Genomic DNA, 19,458 nt, shown 5'->3' with positions numbered 1-19,458 from the left:
TAGGCAGTTTTAGTATAGCGTAAAGCAGCAAACGCAAAGAGTTAGCGTTAGCGTTGCGTGCACCACACTGCGCATGCGCTATACGTAAACGGTGCTGGAGCTCTTACGTACGTACGCTATTTTCGAGATTTAGCGGTGAACGCTAACGCACGCAAGGGGAGCCTTACGCACGGCAACATGGCGGCGCCAGTCGAAGTGAGAGCTGCCGCTTCGGATCTATCGAGTCGTCGGCCTGCACTGTTCGGCTCATTCGTTCCCCACTAATGCTCGTATTTGCTTTAAATTTGTGTGATGATGCTTCGAAAGTGGCGCACAGGTGACAAATGGGCGTTGTTTACGATATACGTTCTCGATTAGCGGCGCAGTAGGCTTAACGAGAGGGTTTGCTAATGTTTGCTCATGTTTGCTGTATCCGCCTCGAGATGGCGCCCAAGTGTATTTCGCTCGTTCGCTTGTTGTATAGCCGCATGTTAAGCTGATGCATGTCACGCTTTCCGCGGCAAAACACAACAGTGTGGTCGGTGCTGTCGTCACAATGCGTGTGCGTTTTACCAACGACGACGATATAAACCTCGTGAAGGAGGTTTTCGCCTTGAAGCCATTCGGACGGACGTCAAGGTGAGCGTCCGTCGCAGAAAAAAAAAATTAGAAAGAAGTGGGAAATCCGCTTTCTGGAAGCGAAATTGCCGGCGAAACGTCCCCTCCGGAATAGCTTCGATGTTGAGCGGCTCTTGAGGACACGTAGAACCTGCGCGGTCGCTCTCGTTCCCGAAGCATGAGGGCGTCTATGTCATCCCAACTTAAATAGGACACGCAATATGGGTCCCACAGAACACTCGATCGCGGCATGCCAAGAATAATCGGTGTGTTTCGCGACTCTCGACAAAACAACGCTCAAACCAAACACCTACATGCGTAATTAACGCAGCAACTGTGGCTTTCGATAAGCTTGACTTAGGGACACACTTGCGCATTCGGCATTGGATAAGCTCGACATTTCGTGTGGATTTGGCTTTCCAGTACTTTGTGTTTTTACATCTAGATGGCGCTGTATTTGTTTGCGTTAACGTTAACGCTTTTCTCCGTTCCGCTATTCTAAAACACTGCCTTGTGCCGCGCAGTGCAGTCTTTCTTTGCGTTAGCGTTGCGTCGCACGCTAACGCTAACGCAAGGATTTTACGCTATACTAAACCTCTCTAACAATACTCCGTAATGCTAATTTCGAGCGCAGCAGTTTAGGTGTTTTGAATTCGCGATATATTAAGGGAAATAATTTGATTGTGAAGGACAAGGTGCTTTCGGCGGCGGCGCTTAGCCTCTGCTGAGGCAACCCGTTTACCAGCAGCGGTAGACCAAGCATTCCCACCGCTTGCGTCGCTCACTGTTCAGAAAGAAAGCGTGAACAAGGGAACGCGTGGCTCTCGCAGAGAGCATTCTCAAGCGGCGGCGCCTGAGGTGAAGTAGCGCATGCGCAGTGAGTCCGAAGCCCACGCCAGCGCTTTATTTCCCCGTAGACCGCCCACACTTTCCGCTTTCTCTTCTGAACCCTTGTGTCCGCATTCCTATCAAGCGTCCTTCCTTTCCTTAGATCATATATCATCATCCGCATTCCTCCTCACGTATTCCGAACCCGCGATGCTCTCCGCGTTCGCTCGTTTTCTCTCTTAAGCGCCGACACATGCTGCGATTTTAAGGGCGATCCGTCGTACGGCGCATCGCAACCGACTAGCCTAAGGTCTCTCTGTTGAGGCACTTTAACTAGCCGCATGCGACGATTCGGGACACATGGTACGAATGAGGAGCGGCGCGTATAGCTTCGCCGAGAACCGGCGCCTCTGCGTAGAAGCTGGAATGCTGCGTAAGTTCGAACAGAAAGTGAACGCAAGCGTATTTGCATGCTCTCTTTTTTGAAACTAACGATGACAACATAAACACGTCTATGTCAACACCGTACACACGTTACCGCAAGGCCGCGTTCGCAGTGCGGGCTCCGTTATCAGCCGCCGATGGCTAGGAGCCGGCAGGCATACCCTTACAAAAATTTTTAATGTGTTTTTTTAGAAAGTCTTTTGAACTTTCTCTATAGAACTCTATTGTGTTTATTTTGATTGCCTATAGAATTTTCCTATAGAGTTTCAAAAGTTATTTGGCCACCGCATTCTTATAGGAACTCTAAAGACACATTTCTATAGAACATTTCTATCGAGTTACTTTAGAGATGCTAAAGACAAATTTCTATAGAATATTTCTATCGAGTTGCTTTAGAGATGCTAAAGACAAATTTCTATAGAATATTTCTATCGAGTTCCTTTAGAGATGCTAAAGACAAATTTCTATAGAACATTTCTATCGAGTTGCTTTAGAGATGCTAAAGACGAATTTCTATAGAATATTTCTATCGAGTTGCTTTAGAGATGCTAAAGACAAAAATTCTATAGAATATTTCTATGCAGTTGCTTTAGAGTCCCTACAAGCAAATGCCTATAAAAGCTAGGCCGATGTGTGTAAAGTACTTGCAATTTACCACAGTTCTACTGTAGGCAATAAGGACTACAGTAAATGCAGTGGCAAAATAATTGGTGCTACAACCACGAAGTATTCAGTTTGAAATGTTTATTGCACTTCAGACTAGATACATGCTTCATTTATGTGACATACACACTTCAGACTAGAACTTGCAACACACAAACTGTAGCTGCCAACATGCTTCTCAGGTCAAGCTGGTGGTGCAAACACACGAAACATGAGGTAAAAGAATCAGTGGCAGACTTGATTACAGTTGACACCTGGCAATAACAGGCTTGACTAGGACAAGAAACCATACCATTAAAACTGCAAAAGGAGTGCCTGTTCCAGCAGTGCACATTGAACGTTTGGATACTAAAGCCTGAAAATAGACTGATATGAATGTGCACTGCAATGTTGTGTCAGCCTGACGAAACGACACAGCATTTTAGTCTGAGCAAAAATAACACTTGCAGTCGCTGCATAAATGTGGCAAATAATGGCTTTCACAGATAAGTACACCATATACCGAAACAACACAGCATTTTAGTCTATGTTTATGTGTAAAATTAGCATTGGTAGGCCCTGCAAAAATGTGGCAAACTGGGGTTATCATAGAGCATTACAGCATATATCGTAAAAAGTTTAAAAGCTTGTATTTCGTTGTAAGGGAAACAATTTTGAGATCAGAGCCAATATTCTAATTAGGGTGAGAAATACAAACCAGACCGACACACGCAATGACTAAAAAAGAGATTTAGCTCAGGAGCTCCTATGTAATGCACATGAACAGTAAAATCGTTTTTCTCGGCAACTATGCAACCAAATTTGATGAGGTTTGATACATTTAAAAATGTTTAAATTATAGTTTTTACATTAACACCATCAATTTTTATTAAAATTTGCTGAAAATAGCAAAACTTGAAGGAATAGGACTTAGTTTGCAACTGTAAATAAAAAAAAGAGCTAGCACAAGTTCGTTAATTCTGTAAATTTTCCTACTCAAATACATCCAAAATACAGAAATACTTTTGAGACAACCACAGCATTAATTTGAATTAAGTTTGCGGCATTTGAGAATTCTACCTGTTGCAGGAAGAACTATTTGGCAGGTTTAAGAAAAATAACACCACGAAGCTTACTAATCCCCGTCTCTGTGCCGGAAAGAGATATCATAGTTCTGCAGACTCCATCTGCTATGTCTAAAGTCAACAAACTGTATATATGAATTTACAGCTTACATGAAATTGTTGCAACGTTTGAGAGTTTCGCGCATCTACTCATAAATTAGTGATTGTATATTAGAGCAGCATATGGTATCTCTAATTTGACAGATTAAATTATGGTATTAGGTCCAACAGAAATGTGATCTCATTTTTTGTTATATAAGATTTGTTAACCTTACTGCTCTGTTTCTTCAAAATTTACAGTTTCCATGCATTCGAGCTACGTGAATTATGCTTTTTCAAATAACGTTTACTTTGATGCAACAATATTTCTTTATTTTACCCGACTCCTTGCTAAAAAAACTGCAAAGTATTCATGAGATATGAATAAATAAATATTAAGTGAATAAGTAAACAAATAAATATTGCGGTTTGCCTTATCATTCCACCACCAGCATGAACTGTAGGGAGCTTTGGCTACTGCCCACATGGTTGCAAGTTCATTCTTACATGATCACCTGCTATTTCACTTCCCAGGAATGGAGCGAGGAAAGGCTAGTTTTTGGCCTCATTTGGTCCGTCTAGTAACGGCGACGGTGGAGCCTGGAAAATAAAATTGAAATTAATTTTCAAAAGGTGTAATGAACATTCAGTCATAATGTATTAGCAGGCACAAACATGCCACAAATATCTATATAGTTATAGCATTATGCTAAGTTTCATTTCAGTATTTCAGAAAAAAATTATAACAGAAAGGTGGCAGAACGCCCCACCTCCCCACCACTCTGCCAAACAGTGGCAGTTCTTTTGAGAATCACTTTTGAGAATATTTTTACTTTCTCAAGATTCGGTGACATCAGCACTGGGCCAATGTGCCTGGCAGTAGAATATCATTGCTGATGACAAAAAGCATCTCCGAACGACAACAGCCTAGTCACACATTAATCTCATCTTGCAATGACAACACATTCCCATTTATAACATAAGCAAGCAGGAACACCCATGAGCTATACAGCCATACACCCATACAGATGTCACACTATGCATAGAAAAAATTTTTTTTGAAAAGAAGGGAATGACCTACTGGCTTCTATTGCTGAGCGGTAGACAAAATTAATATTCCATCCGCTATTAGCCATAGTTGGTATGTACTATGCTTAATATGCGAATAATAAGTTTCTCACGTGGAGCTTGGGCAATCATGATGATGCATCTAAGTATGCGTTGTATGGGGAACAATAATGTTTTAAGTTGTTTTCGCAAACTATGATGGATAACTGCCAATTTGTGGTATTTGCAACACAGTCGCGATGTCACTGTCAGATACAATGGACACAGTATATTCGTGCTTTTTGAGTTATTGAAACAATTAGTTTCTAATCTAGTACGGGTATGTACACTGATATGTATCCTAAACGCAATAAGACTGCCCAATTGCAATTGAAAAGTTAATTCAGTTTTAATTAAAAAGGGTCCTTCTTGCAACCTGGCATGTGAAAAACAGAAAACAAAAATTATACTAATCAAGTAACTTTGAAAACTGATTGCATAACTGCTCTATAGGTCAAGCAGAAAATTTAACAAGAAATAACGTGCCTAAAACTAGTTGCAACAAACAAATTTGTTACTACGAAGGTTGCGGACAATTCAGTAAACAGATTGTGACCCAGTCTTTTTATGTGGCATTCCTCAGCGATGTTGTTGGTCAATTGGTTGCCGCAGCTGAACAAAACAGATGAACAGTCTAAATCTGGCACGCATCCCCAGTCCCATCGGTGCATGGTCAAGTGGGACGAACATACTGATCCGGGGAGTGAATTATGGTGCTGTCTTAGGTACGTGTTGAGGCACCGGCCAATCTGTTGCATGTACATTTGACCAAATATACACATATCACAAGAATAGACTACACTACCCCTGACAGACAAGACAAATTTAGTGGTATCTAAGCAAGCCTTTCTTGTCAGGGTGCCATATGCACAGCAGTGTGCAAGAGAATTGAGAAAGGCAAGCAGGCAAGGGAGGCTTGCTCGGTGAAAGATACCACCAAATTTGTCGTGTGTCACAGGCAGTGAGTGCACTGTATCCCTTTCACATGTGGTCAAGCGTACATAGGGCAAACTGGCCGGTATCTTCTCATGTGTATAAGGGCTCACCATATTTCATTTAAAAGACCAGTATGGTCATCCAACTTGGCCGTACATTTCCACAACGGGGCTTCATGTTGGATTACAATCGTTCATCTGTTTTCATCCACCGTAAAAACTGACAAGTGAAATCGATGAGGCATACCACATATATAGTAAGAGGTGTGGGTGAGCCCCCATATTTAATGCAACAAACAAAAAAGGCATCCTGTGTAGGTCACAAGGTATCCATATCAGTCTGTGCCTATGTACTACAGAAGTAAATGCAGCTTAGTAAATACTGACCTTCATATTAATTTTCAAGAAATTAAAGCTCACCAAATGTGTATTTTGCAGTGGCTGTTACTATGGGAACAGAGAAGTAACTGTAAAGATATCAATGATAAACAAAGATGTGCACACTACGTGCTTAGACCTGTGACATATTTAGTCCACTACCCTTCGAATTCCTACACGCACAGAAAACTGCACGAGATTGTCGCACAAACAGAAAAAAAATTATGCAAATAGGGGTACTGCATAGGAAATAGTTTTCAAAGTATAAAACCCCAATAAAAAGTCATAAATACACTATGTACAAAGCAAAAAATATTTGTAACTTGCAGGCAAGCAACTTACGCAAAAGAAATACTAAACATCAGGAATGGTTGGGTATAGTTTTATACAGAACACAATCATGTGGGCATAATGGCTATGCACACTAATAGGTAGCAAGTTCAATAAGGTTGCATAAATATTTAGTCTCTTTAGTATGCTGCATTAAGTAATGTGTTGACAAACTTCACCATGAATGACACCAAGCCCCCTTTTTGGAACACATACATTTCATTTCAGCCGCTACGAACGGGTGGATGTCTTAATTTCCTTTATTCATACATTTCATACACACCTGTCATGACCATCCAGATCACATGCCATGCTGCTGCAGTCATATATCCACAGGGTCTGCATTTCTTGGGGCTCCTCGATCTTGTAGTTTATGTTGTGGGTCACGGCCTCGCCACTACAAAATCAATTCTATGTTAGCTTATAGCAGTGGCACAATAAAGCTGTGATATCGTGAAAACATGCAATCAGCACCTAAAAGAGTCACGAAAATAATGTCTGCACTAATGTGGAAAGAGAGCAAATGCTTGAAATCATCGAATGTCATGACAATGCGGACCTCTACATCAAATAAAGTTTTGGACGCACCGCAGCAGCAGATTACAATCTAAACTTAATGTTTTTTTTTTCCATTACTTAGTATAGGCAACGTTCCCCTTTTATGCTTAGTTAAGTCAGTTATGTAAACACATCTTGCCTTGGAAATAAAGCTGTACTAGTGGCAAGCTGTGATTGGCTTACATTTTTTTCTTAGAACTGTTCGTTAGCCAAAAACCTCGTAAGCAGAGATTGTGCACAACGTCGAAGCATTTATAAGTGAGGAAACGTCATTGAAGAAAGGATCGATGAAGAGGTAGACGGGTCGTTACTATGCAACTTTAGCAGACAGGCGGGAGCTCACGCACAACTGCACAAGGCGAACACGATTTCCGAAACTTTTCTCAGGGGAAGCAAACGCTTATCAGGATTATCAATTCCGCACTGTGGCAATAGAGTTGCGTACACAATTCTTACAACCAGCGCGTAGCAAGTATCAGCACAGGGTTCACTGTTGTCGTGGGTGTTCCACTTGCTACGTTCGCAAGGCACTCTATACACACACGGGAAGCACACACAACACGGATGAACGCACGTGTAGTTGGCGAGCACGATTGCTTACCGTTTCAACAGTACGACGAGGTCGAAAGGCACTCTCCAAGTTTCCAGTGATGCGTCTGCGATGTTACTTGCAGTAAACAAGCCAGTGGGTAGTGGACGAGCTGAGGCGCGCTAATAATACGCATTACTTCTTTGCGCCGTCCACCAAACTTTCCACGAACACAAGCGGAGACAAAGGGAACGCACTCCATGGCATGAAAATCGTTGATCCACATTTAGCTGGCGCGCCACGCATACGGCGTGCTTACAGCGAGACTCAAGCCATCTTCTGGCACTTTCGTGCTCGCGAACTACGTCTCATTTCATTACAGCAAACCTAATAACACACGATCAAACAAACACATCGACGCAGCTCGCACAACAATCGTTGAAGACGGAAAAATAACAACACGCCGTATCTTCGTATTCTACCTGTCGCGTTGAATACGAAAATACCGGCGCCGCCAACGCCGTCTGTATAATAGTGCGGCTGCTGTGGCCTCCGTGATTCCTACAATAATACCCACTACAGCAGGTTTTGTGCCGTTTTGAGCCGGCCTTTGAGCCGAACTACATACATATGTTGCTAGACAAGAAGAAACATTGACATGCTCATATTGTGTGCTATAGTTTAGGGCAGAAATAAATTACATGCAGTATTCTTGCTTTTGAATCGCTTATGCCACATGTAGTCAGCAAAAAGCATGGCCTTCAAGATCTCCACAATTTACCCTGTGTAAGCTATCGCTGCGGTGTGATTTTAACGATTTCAACCTCGGTCACTGGCCTTAAAACCCTAACTGACTTTATGCGCAGCCGTTACCTGCAGTGCCTGTGCCCTCACTTCGTTTCTCATTGAAATAACTTCCTGCTGTCGTTTAAATGTAGCCCAGAAATTGTCGACACAACCTCGGAGGTACACGTGCGCAGTGTGTGATGTTTCCGTGCGCTTGTGTCCGTCGCACAGCAACGTATATACGATGATGTTTAATTTTACCCGTGAGGCACAGGTTACGCTTATGTGTTCCCTATCTTGCTTTCGTGGCGATGCGCTTATCATGCGCGGATCGCGCTCATGTGGTCTGTGACTTTTCAAGATTCCTTGAAAAAAAAAATCGTTTCTGCAGCGTGCATTTGTCGCATTTGAGTGGTATGTGCCAGAAATGTGCGGCGGCGTTCGACCTGTTTCCGCCCCAAGTGCTGCAGTCACAGCATGCCAGCAAATAGATATAACGCGATTGCTAAGGCGCAGTTTTGCTTCTTGGTATACATCTTTGTGATTTACCTGCATATGCGATATAAACCACAATGCGCGCTTCCGTTATATTTCTTTGGTTTTCCTAATTTCGATTAGTGTGATGTTTGCCTTGGTCAATGAGTGTCTTTTTAACGATGCTCTTACTTGATAGTAAAAAACCTCCGAAATGCCGATTGCAAGAACCAGCGTCTTCCAATGCCTTCCAGTGTGAAACCAGCGCGTTTTTCTTTCTTCTTTTTCTTTCTTTTTTTTAAGCACTGGATCGCACTGGGTACGCTGGCGCTCGCTGGGACTCACTCGAGACCAGTGAGAACGCTGGATAAGAGCTGGGTCACACTGGAAGAGACGCTCGCATTGGAAACGGCGCTGGTTGTGTTTGTGCCGCGCTGGCTCCAGCACGCAAGGACGAGCGCTGCTGAATATTAAATGCTTTATACAATTTCATGGCTTGATACTAGTCTCTTGTCCTAAATAACGCTATATCTTAGGGTCATAGAACTATTTCGTGTCGCAGCATGTAATAAAGGTGCGTGAGCTGCCTTGTTTATTCCTGCAGATGTGACACTGAAAATCACTTTCGTTTTTTGCATTTTGCCTTTTGACAGGGCGGACAGCTAAATTCTTTAACGAAACCACGCAAACGCAGAGGACGCCGCTTTTTTAGTAGTTCGCACGTAACGTATGACTGGGAGTTATCGCCATTGTCGCAGTGTTGTGGAGTGGACATGAAATCCAGAAGTCGTTCAGGCGCGCTCGAACGGACCCCGAGTTCGAAGCCTACCGCTGCTTGATATTATCGCACTGATAACAAGGCTGAGGCGATTCGTGCGCTCCACTTTCCCTATTGTACTAAAAAGAGTTCTGAGGCTCAAATACACGCATTTTAGCTTTCGCCAGCTACCCGCGCCGAGATCAGTCCCCATCGAAGCTTAGGCATAGCGTATCCGCCGAGTCCGTCTGCACGCTATCGGCGCGTCTAACCTCAAGAATCAAGAAGTCTAAAAAGGATAAATTACTTTATATTTCAGATTTCGCATCGGTGCTTTTAAATAAACAATTTTTTCATGTCTACAGTGCCAGCAAAAGAAGTGAGGAGCGCCGATGTGACGCATCATAAACGCAGGTATATGTGCTGTCGCCGAAGGCTCCCAGCACTAGCCTGCGTTTTTCTGACGGATATATATGGCTAGACAGACGTGTAGACTGAAAGGCATCACTGAACTAAGAAAACATTGCATACCCCTCGCGTGAAGAACAAGAAACGGCTATCGAAATCGGCAGTAACAGCCCATTCATGCAGCGTCCCGGGTCGGTGGTTCATTTAGTACTTTTTTCGAAGCTGATGGTATCTTCGACTGGTCGCCTGTATGCCCCGAAGCAGAGTCGGGTAGATCGGTCGTTTCCCGAGCTCAGAGGTAGGGGACAAGCGCGCAAGCCAAACGTGCGATTCGCTCTCGGAGGAAGAAATTGCTAATGCGAAGCCACGTGACTACTGCCAACGTCCGATGATTCGCCTATCCAAAGCTCCCGGCGCTGCCGGAAAAACCGGCGGACGTGCCGGCGGGAAGAGCGTTCGTCGAGACGCCAACATGCAGTGGCCTAGGTTGCCAAGGTTACGGTGGGCCGTCGCCAACAGCAGCGACGCGGCGCTGCGATGACGTTTCAATTTCGATGACTGCTCCGACGACAGCGCTCGGAGCGCCTCAGAGCGCTCCAAGATAGAGCAGAGCAATCGAGAAGAACCAGCCGAACGCAGGGCGCGAACCCTCTTTCAACCAGCCGAAGACAACGCCGCTCGCGAGAGCGCTCCAGAGCGCTCAGAAACGACCAGCCGAAGATAGCATAAAATACCAATCGCAGTCGATGTTATGGCACTTCCGAGCACACTATTGAATACGGAGAGCAAATTTTTCTTTGTGGTACAGGCGTGAGTTTTAGTTGCTGGCCGATAGCGCATCTACCACGTCTGTGCAAGACTTCTCTCTGTGAAACTAAAACTGCTTCTCGATTTTGATAAGCTAAATTATCCGCCCATGTCCGTATGCTGGCGTGGCGTAGCGGTAATGAGCCGGGCTGGGGATCTGCAGGTACGACGATCGAATCCTGGTCAGAGCACTTCTGTTTTTACATGTTCATTTTTTCGATTTATATTGTACTAAAACGCTATCTGTTGCTTTCTGTATTCAAAAAAAAATACATACGGTGTCCAGGCACCGCGTATTTAACGCGCTAGAGCTGTTTTTCGCACCAGTAACCAGCGCCTCCCAGTACGCCGCGCTTGCCCAGCGCCCCATGCATCCAGCGCGCGGCACTGGACCCATAATCCGGCGATGCACTGGATACTGGGTACTGTTTATAGAGTGAAAATATAGAGCCGTTCTTAGACAGGCCGCACTTTAGCTTGTTTAATTTCCTATAAACGTTCCTTTACAGAACTCAGTACGTATGCCATATGATGGCACACTTTTAGAACGGGAATGGAGAGCCAGTCTAGAGACACGCCGCATTAGAAGTTCTGAAAACGTTCTATAAATTTTTCTATAGAATTTGGTACATAAGATGTCAACACGGCCTCTATAGAACTTTTATGGAGGATGTAGAGCCATTCTATAGACAGGCCGCATTAGAAGTTCTGAAAAGGTTCTATTAACATTTTTCTGTAGGATTTGGCACATAATATGTTAATACGACCTCTATAGAACGTTTCAGAAAACGTTCTATAAAATTTTTTCTATAGAATTTGGTACATAAAATGTCAATACGACCTCTATAGAACATTTATGGAGGGTGAATGGAGAGTCAGTCTATAGACAAGTCGCATTAGAAGTGTTAAAAACTTTCTATAGACATTATTTTATAGAACATTGTACATATGATGACAATAAACCCGCTATAGACTGCTTATAGAGCGTGAATGGAGAGTCAGTCTATAGACAAGCCGCATTAGAAGTGTTAAAAACTTTCTATAGACATAATTTACAGAATTTAGTACATATGATATCAATACAATCTCTATAGAACATTTATAGAGAACGAATGGAGAGCCATTCTATAGACAGGTCGCGTTAGAAGTTTTAAAGACATTCTATAAAAATTACTTTATAGAATTCAGTACATAGGACGTCAATACACCCTCTATAGAACATCTATTGTGTGTGAAATGACTTGTTTCTATAGAAAGGTTTCTATAGACTTCTGATAGAGATTCTATGCAGACGACTCTATAGATCGCTAGTTCCTATAGAGTCCCTTTTGACTCCATAGGAACTCATTAGGAGTTCTAAAGGAACTCTAAATCCATTTTCATAAGGGTAGCTCGCTCGGCCATCGAATCCGACACCTCCGACACCTGTGGCGCTTGTGACGCGATCGCTTGCAGCTCGTATATCGAAGCGCCTGTGTTACTCGGCACAACACGCACACACTTATACCGCGCTTAAATTCCAGTACATTTTATTTCATCGACGCCGACGGAAGCGAACGAGCATGCCAGACGAGCTTGCGATCGCTGGGAGACTGTGCATGCCTAGCTCGGCGGCCCTTGCGATGCGTCCGCAGCTTGTAATAAGGCGCCGAAGTTCGTCAGAACAATCAATGTCTGAATATTTCGGAACATTTCTGTTCCACTTAAGTTAAAAAGCAATCACTTTTCCCGACACCGTTAGTAACGATGAGTAAACACGCCAGTCTGGCTAACCGCTTCGTATAGAGACGATTGCAGCACGTCTGAGCTGACTGCTTCCGAGTAGAAATCACGCAATTGATTTACTGTTTCACACAACGTTTTCTTATTCACTTTATTCAATAAGGTCACTTTATCCAATAAGTTATTTTGTGTAAGAAACAATTGTACCCGGTTTATAAGCCGCCGTCAAAGGCGAAAGAGGCCAGCGTTTCGCCCAGGGAGAAAAACAAAGTTAAGCACAGGCATGGTCGGAGCGGCGAGGCGCCCGCTCGCCAGCCCCGCCTCGCTGGGTCTTCCACGTGGCCATGACGTTCATGCTACCGGCGCTGTCATTGGTTGCGGTCTTCCTACCAACGCGGCAGTTGCGCGGCAATATTCAGCAATTTTGTCGTATGCGCGGCGTGCGATTAGGTACCGCTTGCGGCATATTCTGTTGCAGGCAACTCCGGCGATTTTTCGATGTCCACTGATCTTAATAAATTTTGAATGCATCTTCTCTTTTGAACTCTGATTATCAGTGCCAAACTATATATCTGCAAGTAATTTATTATTCCTATAAATGAATTTTGAAGATTGGTTGCGTTCCCGACTCATGATTTTCTGCTGGCCACTCTGTGTTTGTGACGTTAGAGACTACACCACCACTGTCACTGAAATCGCGGTTTAAACTGCCGCTGTCTAGTTCGGAAACTCTCTAAAAGCTCCCTGTGTCGTCAGGAGACATTATGAGCTTCGTTTCCTTTGGCGTTGGTTTTGCTTTTTAGCATGCGTTCTGTATGTTTACATTAAGGCAGTGTAGGATGCGACGTCAGTGACTAATCTTGACGTCACACGAAGCAGCTACCTGTTTCGGTATCTCGTTTGTTGCTTATTTAAAATTATTGATGAATTTAAAAGCAAATTGAATCCCCTGCCAGTGACAGGACTGTCAATGCCATTTGAAAACGACAATATCCTAACGTGGTTATAAAAAAAAAAACGCCGGAGTTGTACTTTAATACCTGTGGAGTGCGGCTGCCGATGTGAATGGTCCTACGACGGATCACACCCGAAATTGCACAGTGTGTATGCACAGTGTGTTGTACAGTGTGTATTGCACAGTGTGTGCTCCATGGGTTTTGCTTTTTAGCATGCGTTCTGTATGTTTACATTAAGGCAGTGTAGGATGCGACGTAAGTGACTCATCTTGACGTCACACGAAGCAGCTACCTGTTTCGGTATCTCGTTTGTTGCTTATTTAAAATTATTGATGAATTTATAAGCAAATTGAATCCCCTGCCAGTGACAGGACTGTCAATGCCATTTGAAAACGACAATATCCTAACGTGGTTAAAAAAAACGCCGGAGTTGTACTTTAATACCTGTGGAGTGCGGCTGCCGATGTGAATGGTCCTACGACGGATCACATCCGAAATTGCACAGTGTGTATCGGGATACGCTTAGGCCGACGCTTGCTGCAGGAATGGGCCCTGAGATCTTCGCTCTCAAACAGTTACGTGCTATAGGCGTTTCTGCACGTGCGCGACCTCATGCGTGCCCTGCTTCTCACTCGCTCGAACAGGAGGCCGCCCAGCCTCACGCACCGCGGCGTCTGCTGGTGTATGGCGCGGTGTTCTCCCTGAACGTGGCCCTGACGCTGCCTTTGGCCTGGTTGGGGGCCATGGAGCTGCGCAAAGCGATACCAACTGTGCTGACCTTCTACGCGTCCGTGTTTCTGAGCCTGCTCTCGATTGCGTGGATCCTAATGCCCATCGCTTGCTTCGCGTAAGGAACCACTGCTTACCGCCCGAATCCATGACGGCTGAGATATGCGTCATTGGGAGCGCTCATCACGCTAATATAAAGTAAGGAATACAGCTGGGCATGTAAGCATTACGAGGTTCATCGAGAAAGTAAGTTCCCTATAATATACCCTTTTCACGACGAGCTCTGCTACGTCTCCACTGTTGCAAAGTGTGGAGGTAGCACGAGTCTTTAGTATATAGACTGAAAGAAGCAGCAACTCTGGCAGGCAGAACGTTTGTGCTTGTATACGAACCCGCGTTGCGCGCGAGGTTAGAGGCAGGGAGTTGAGAATAAAAGTACCAACGTTATTTAGTTGGAGATGAATGCACGGGAAGGGCTGAAGAATGACTGCACAAGGGAAGAGGAATGTATAATCATGGTATTTTTACTTCGTCATTGTGATACCTTGCAACTGTATCTCTGGAAAACCAATATAGAGATATTGTCATTGCGCGTTGCTTGACACGAAGCCGTGTGGACTTACAATGTCGCAGCACACGTACATCAGATAAGCGAGCAGTCGGCACGAAATGCCACAAAAATTTTATTTTGACAATACTGAGCGCTCATGATGCCTAAGTGATAATTCTGCGATGAAAATATTCGCAATGGATGCACACATTTGTGGTTTGAGACACGTCTTTTGTCCATTGTGCAAATAAAAGTTCGAATATCTGCTGTTCTTTTTCTATTAGACGCTCATTGAACTAACTGCTCCTATGCAAGGAACGAAACTTGGCTGTCTAGTTTAAGAATTCTGCCATATTTACAGCGCTATAAAACACACCGAACGTGAAGATCTCATCCTGTCTCATTCAGGTCGTGTGACCGTTGTTCAGAGTTGTATGTTCATCCACTTGCGTAAGACACTGCAGCGGTGGGCGTTGTCTAAGCGGAAATACTTCAGGATTGCATTACCATTCATAGTCGAGAAAAAGTTGGTCTGCCGAGATTACGAATTTCATGCACAATGGTGCAACGAATTACTCTCAGTGCGAAGGTTTTGCGGTATAAGTTAACGCACTTCAGTACAGTCTTGTTTCTGCGTTGCATTTCAGGATGTATTTCAAGAAGAAAAGGAAGCCAGAGACTTCAGAGGTGGTCATGGAGTCTTAAATTGTGAAGTTTACAAGATTAATAATGGTAACAGAGGGGCCGGCCTGAAGAAGAAAGAAAAGAGATGCAAATTCTTGTTTTTTGTACGCTTTCCATTTTTACCTCAAGATTCCATCGATAAGCACTCGATCGTGTGTGTTTTTCAAGCGTTTACTAGATTTACTTGCACAGTTTAACACATTACGAGGGATATCGAAGAATGAGGCGTGTGATGACATTGCCTTTATCTAAGGCGAGTGTCTGTATGTCTGTGAGTGTGCAATAAAATGCTCGTCGTTGAAACGCATACGTCACATTTGTCAATCGCAAATCGTTTTTTAGTTTACTACATAATATACGCAGGTTTCCAATTTATCTACTTTAAACGGACCTTCCGACCGTGTCCTAGCTGAGCGCCATGTGTTGCATACCAAAGAATTTGTTTTAGTAAAGCGGAGGATGTCTTTGCATTACGAGGTTATCTCAAGACAACACGCAACCGTGCTTGTTGAGGGAAGTCGTTACTGTTGTTACAACAACCATATGCGTGGCAAATTTAGCGCAGCACTGGTAGTCGCATTTTACGACGCTTTTATTCAAACGTAATGCTTGAGAGCCTGTTGTGTCACTGATTTTGCAGAAATGGAAAAAAAATGTAGCATACGGCTAAAGACTGTTGCTACTGGCGCCCTGAAACCGACCAATAGGTGGAGTATGTTCATTGCAATAATAGGTCTGCGTGCTCTAATTGACTGATGGTGCAACCACATCATCATGTGGTTGCACCAGCAATGCCACTGTGGACGTACCGGTATTCAGCAGCCTGTAATATGATTTTCGGCAGGACAGAGCTCATCTAACGAAACTGGAATGAAAGTCTGAAAGTAAGCGAGGTTCAGTGCGTCAGCCCGTACTATGACATTAGCCACTAAAAAAAACTGAATTGCCTACGAGCCTGATATTACGCGAAAGAACGCCCTTTGTATGCTGGTGTAGAGCCATGCAGTTGCATGAATCGATGCTCACACTCACTCGCCAATAGTCTCGCAGGATGTGTAGTCGATCACACTCGTTGGTGCTCAGGCTCGCTCATACTCACCAGCTCTCACCCCTCTTGATATACACCTTTGCTGAGGGTGTCAAACTGAAAAGCACTCGGGTTCGGGCTTCCATGGATATTTACCAGCTCGGTTCTGGCTCAGCTCTGAAGCAAAATGTACTGGCTTGAACCGGTTCGTACATGTTCATAGCGGTTTGGAATTGAGGATAATTAAAATCTTTAGAAAACAACTTTTTTCCAACCACACCTTCAAACTTATTTGAGTGAAATAGTTTATTTCTAAATTTAGGTGATGCGGACCGATGTATGAGGCCTGTCTGAAAATTTCATGCCGTTAGTAAACAAGAAAGAGAGAGAGAGTGAAACACGAGAGAAATGCGGTTGATTGCAACAGCGGCAGCGAGTGTAAGGGCAGAAGAGGTAAAAAACTAAGGAAACTAACCGGCAAGCAGTTTCAACTCTCCCTCCCATAAGTTCGAAATGTCATGATTTTGACTACAAATCCGAGCTGTCACCGTGGTACGCCTTCACTGTACTTAGCACACCAAATGCCCTTGCATGTTTTCTTTATTGGCAAGCCTGCGATACATTCTGAGAGCTACATTGATAAATATTGTGAAGAAAAGCAGTCCCAAGACGGGACTGGCTCTGGCGGAATGCAGTCAGGAGTTGCGGCACCTTGGCTTCAATTTCACTTTTCCAAACTGATCGTGTATGATCCCGAATCTTGGTGGCCGGATTGACCTTATTATTTTTTGCAGATACGCTTTCTCAAACCAATACAGTACGAGCATGCATATATACGAGGTTTATCTCAAAGGTTGATGCAGTCAGCAAAGAAGAGGGAGAGGATGCAGTGGTGTCTTTCTATCCGCTCCAAAGGATGCGGTTGATTTCCAGTATGGGCGAGACAGCTGTACAAGGCAGAATTTTGTACCAGCACATTTTGAGCAACCAACCTTCAGTCTGTCGAAATGGAGGTTCAAGAACGGAGGGAGGAAAGGATCAATACAAACGTTCTTGTGAAACTGGGCAAGAATATTTCAGAAAGTTATAAAATACTGCATAAGACCTATATTGATCGGTTTTGACTGAAATGTTGCAGATGAAACATTTTTCCACCAAGGTGGTGCCGAAACTGCTGGCTCCTGAGCAGTGGTTGACACGAAAAGAATGTAAGAGTGACTGGAGTGCGAGCGATAAATTTTGGCAGGAGGCCGTCATAGGCGTCGAAACGTAAATTTACAAATTAAATACTGAAACCAAGTCGCAGAGCACAGATTGAAAAGAAAGATCAGCAACACAACCTCCCCCCCCCCAAAAAAACAGTATAGAAGGAAAAACGGGCGGGAAGTCAAGAAAGAATAAAAGTATGTTGATCGTGTTCTTTTGTAGGCCATGGAATAGGTCACCATGAGTCTGCACCTGAATGTCAAGCTGCGAAGGTAGCTTTCCCCTTGGTATTCCTGAAGGATCTGAGAAATCCGGTGGGACGTGTGCGGCGAAACTCCTAGAAATATGGATGCTGCACTCTCCACAACGATAATGCCCCAGCGCACCCTGCAACAACGCCTCCTAGAATGTACAATGCCTGGAACGTGAGCCGCAAACGCGCTGCCCTTCCCTCGCCTGTACTCTCCTCCTTTTGGTACGGTGGCGAGCGCCTCTTGCGGCCAGCCCTTGTAAACACGCCGGTGGCGCGGCTACCGGGAGCCAGCCGGGAGCGACGTCGGCAGCCAAGTGGCTGGCGCGTCGTGAGCTTTCGGCGGCGGCGGCAGTGGTTGCCATGGGGACCGGTACGGTGGCGCGCGCCGTCCTGCGGCGCATAGTCGCAAAACTCGGCAGAGAGCTCCCTATGGAAAAGAGAGCGACGTTCCAGGCATATAGCTATAGGCCGCGTGCACCGCCTATAGAGGCGCCACTGATAGCCACCTAGCGGGCGCTTCCAACAATACGCGTGGGAGCAGTAGCAGACGACAACGCTTTGCAGCAAGGGTGACTGAAGTTCGCGGCTGCGATTTGTCCTTTATTCGGGCGCCAGACTGCTTCTTCTGCGGTGACAGCTGTAGGGAAGACGCTTACCTCTGTGGGGGCCGGTATGAACATGATGTTAGCGGTGTTTGGGGCAACATTGTCCACATACGCGCCAGGTGCGTCCCGCAGACAAACGCCATGAAGACCATTTACATGAAGTGGAGCTCTTGCCGACAAACTTGCCGACAAATTTTGTTGACTAATGCGATGTCTCGACCGTGTTTTCTTTTTTAAATTCTACCCTTGCCGTAATGCTGCTTCTGTACCTCAGTAATAAGCACCCGTCGTTAGTGCAGACTTAGATAACAAATCCGCACGGTGCGATGTCTGCATATGCCGTTGTGATTTTTCTGCCGTAGTGAAAGTCGCCTGAAGAAGAATAATTGCGAATTTGTTGATAGAAACGCGTACACTATATAGTCAACGAAGCCACCAAACGCACGGGTTAATAAAAGCGCGTGTTAGCGCTGTACCGCCGATGAACTGCCGTTCGCGCTGCAGTTTTTGCAATTTTAAATTCCCTAAGGGAGCTGCTTGGAAACGTACAAAGCTATAGTCTGACTAACTTTGCAGTAGTTTTTTTAAATGTTACTAGAGAGAGGTGCCACATGATATATTTAAAGGCAGAGCAGCGCCAGTCAAATTAGATCCAGCGCTGGCGGCAAGGCCGGATTTAGTCCTATGCGGCGTAAGCATAACAAGAAATAATTCAGTTGAGTACAAAATTCACTTGCAAGAAGCGACTACGTTCTGAAACAAACAAATCACTCGGCGTGTTAAGTCTGCTCAGAAAGCATCAAGGTGTGATGACTTACCAAACGTGACGCGAACTATTCAGCGAAAAATGGATCAGCGAAAAATGTAAAAAAAATACCATATGCAGCAACTATTAGCAATTCTCGCCCTGAGCTACCTATTTTCTAAACACATTTCCCAAAAAACCACAATATTTAAGATGCCCTCGGGCGAAATGAATAAAG

The 19,458-nt window shown here is 44.5% G+C and overlaps 1 protein-coding gene across 3 annotated transcripts in view; it reads left to right on the top strand.

Annotated features, from left to right (window-relative positions):
• LOC135915933 (E3 ubiquitin-protein ligase MARCHF3-like) overlaps positions 1 to 15,691 on the top strand; it is a 45,234-nt gene extending 29,543 nt beyond the window's left edge. For all 3 annotated transcript variants that reach the window (XM_065449119.1, XM_065449120.1, XM_065449121.2), the window contains exons 6-7: positions 14,066 to 14,268; positions 15,348 to 15,691. In XM_065449119.1, coding sequence (XP_065305191.1) covers positions 14,066 to 14,268; positions 15,348 to 15,405 — 261 coding nt within the window. In that variant the 3' untranslated portion in view covers positions 15,406 to 15,691. The remainder of the gene's footprint in view (positions 1 to 14,065; positions 14,269 to 15,347) is intronic.
• The last annotated feature ends 3,767 nt before the right edge of the window (positions 15,692 to 19,458 follow it).

This window comes from Dermacentor albipictus, chromosome 2 (genome assembly GCF_038994185.2).
Source record: "Dermacentor albipictus isolate Rhodes 1998 colony chromosome 2, USDA_Dalb.pri_finalv2, whole genome shotgun sequence".
Classification (NCBI taxonomy): Eukaryota; Metazoa; Arthropoda; class Arachnida; order Ixodida; family Ixodidae; genus Dermacentor; species Dermacentor albipictus.
This window is presented reverse-complemented; position numbering and strand designations above follow the sequence as displayed.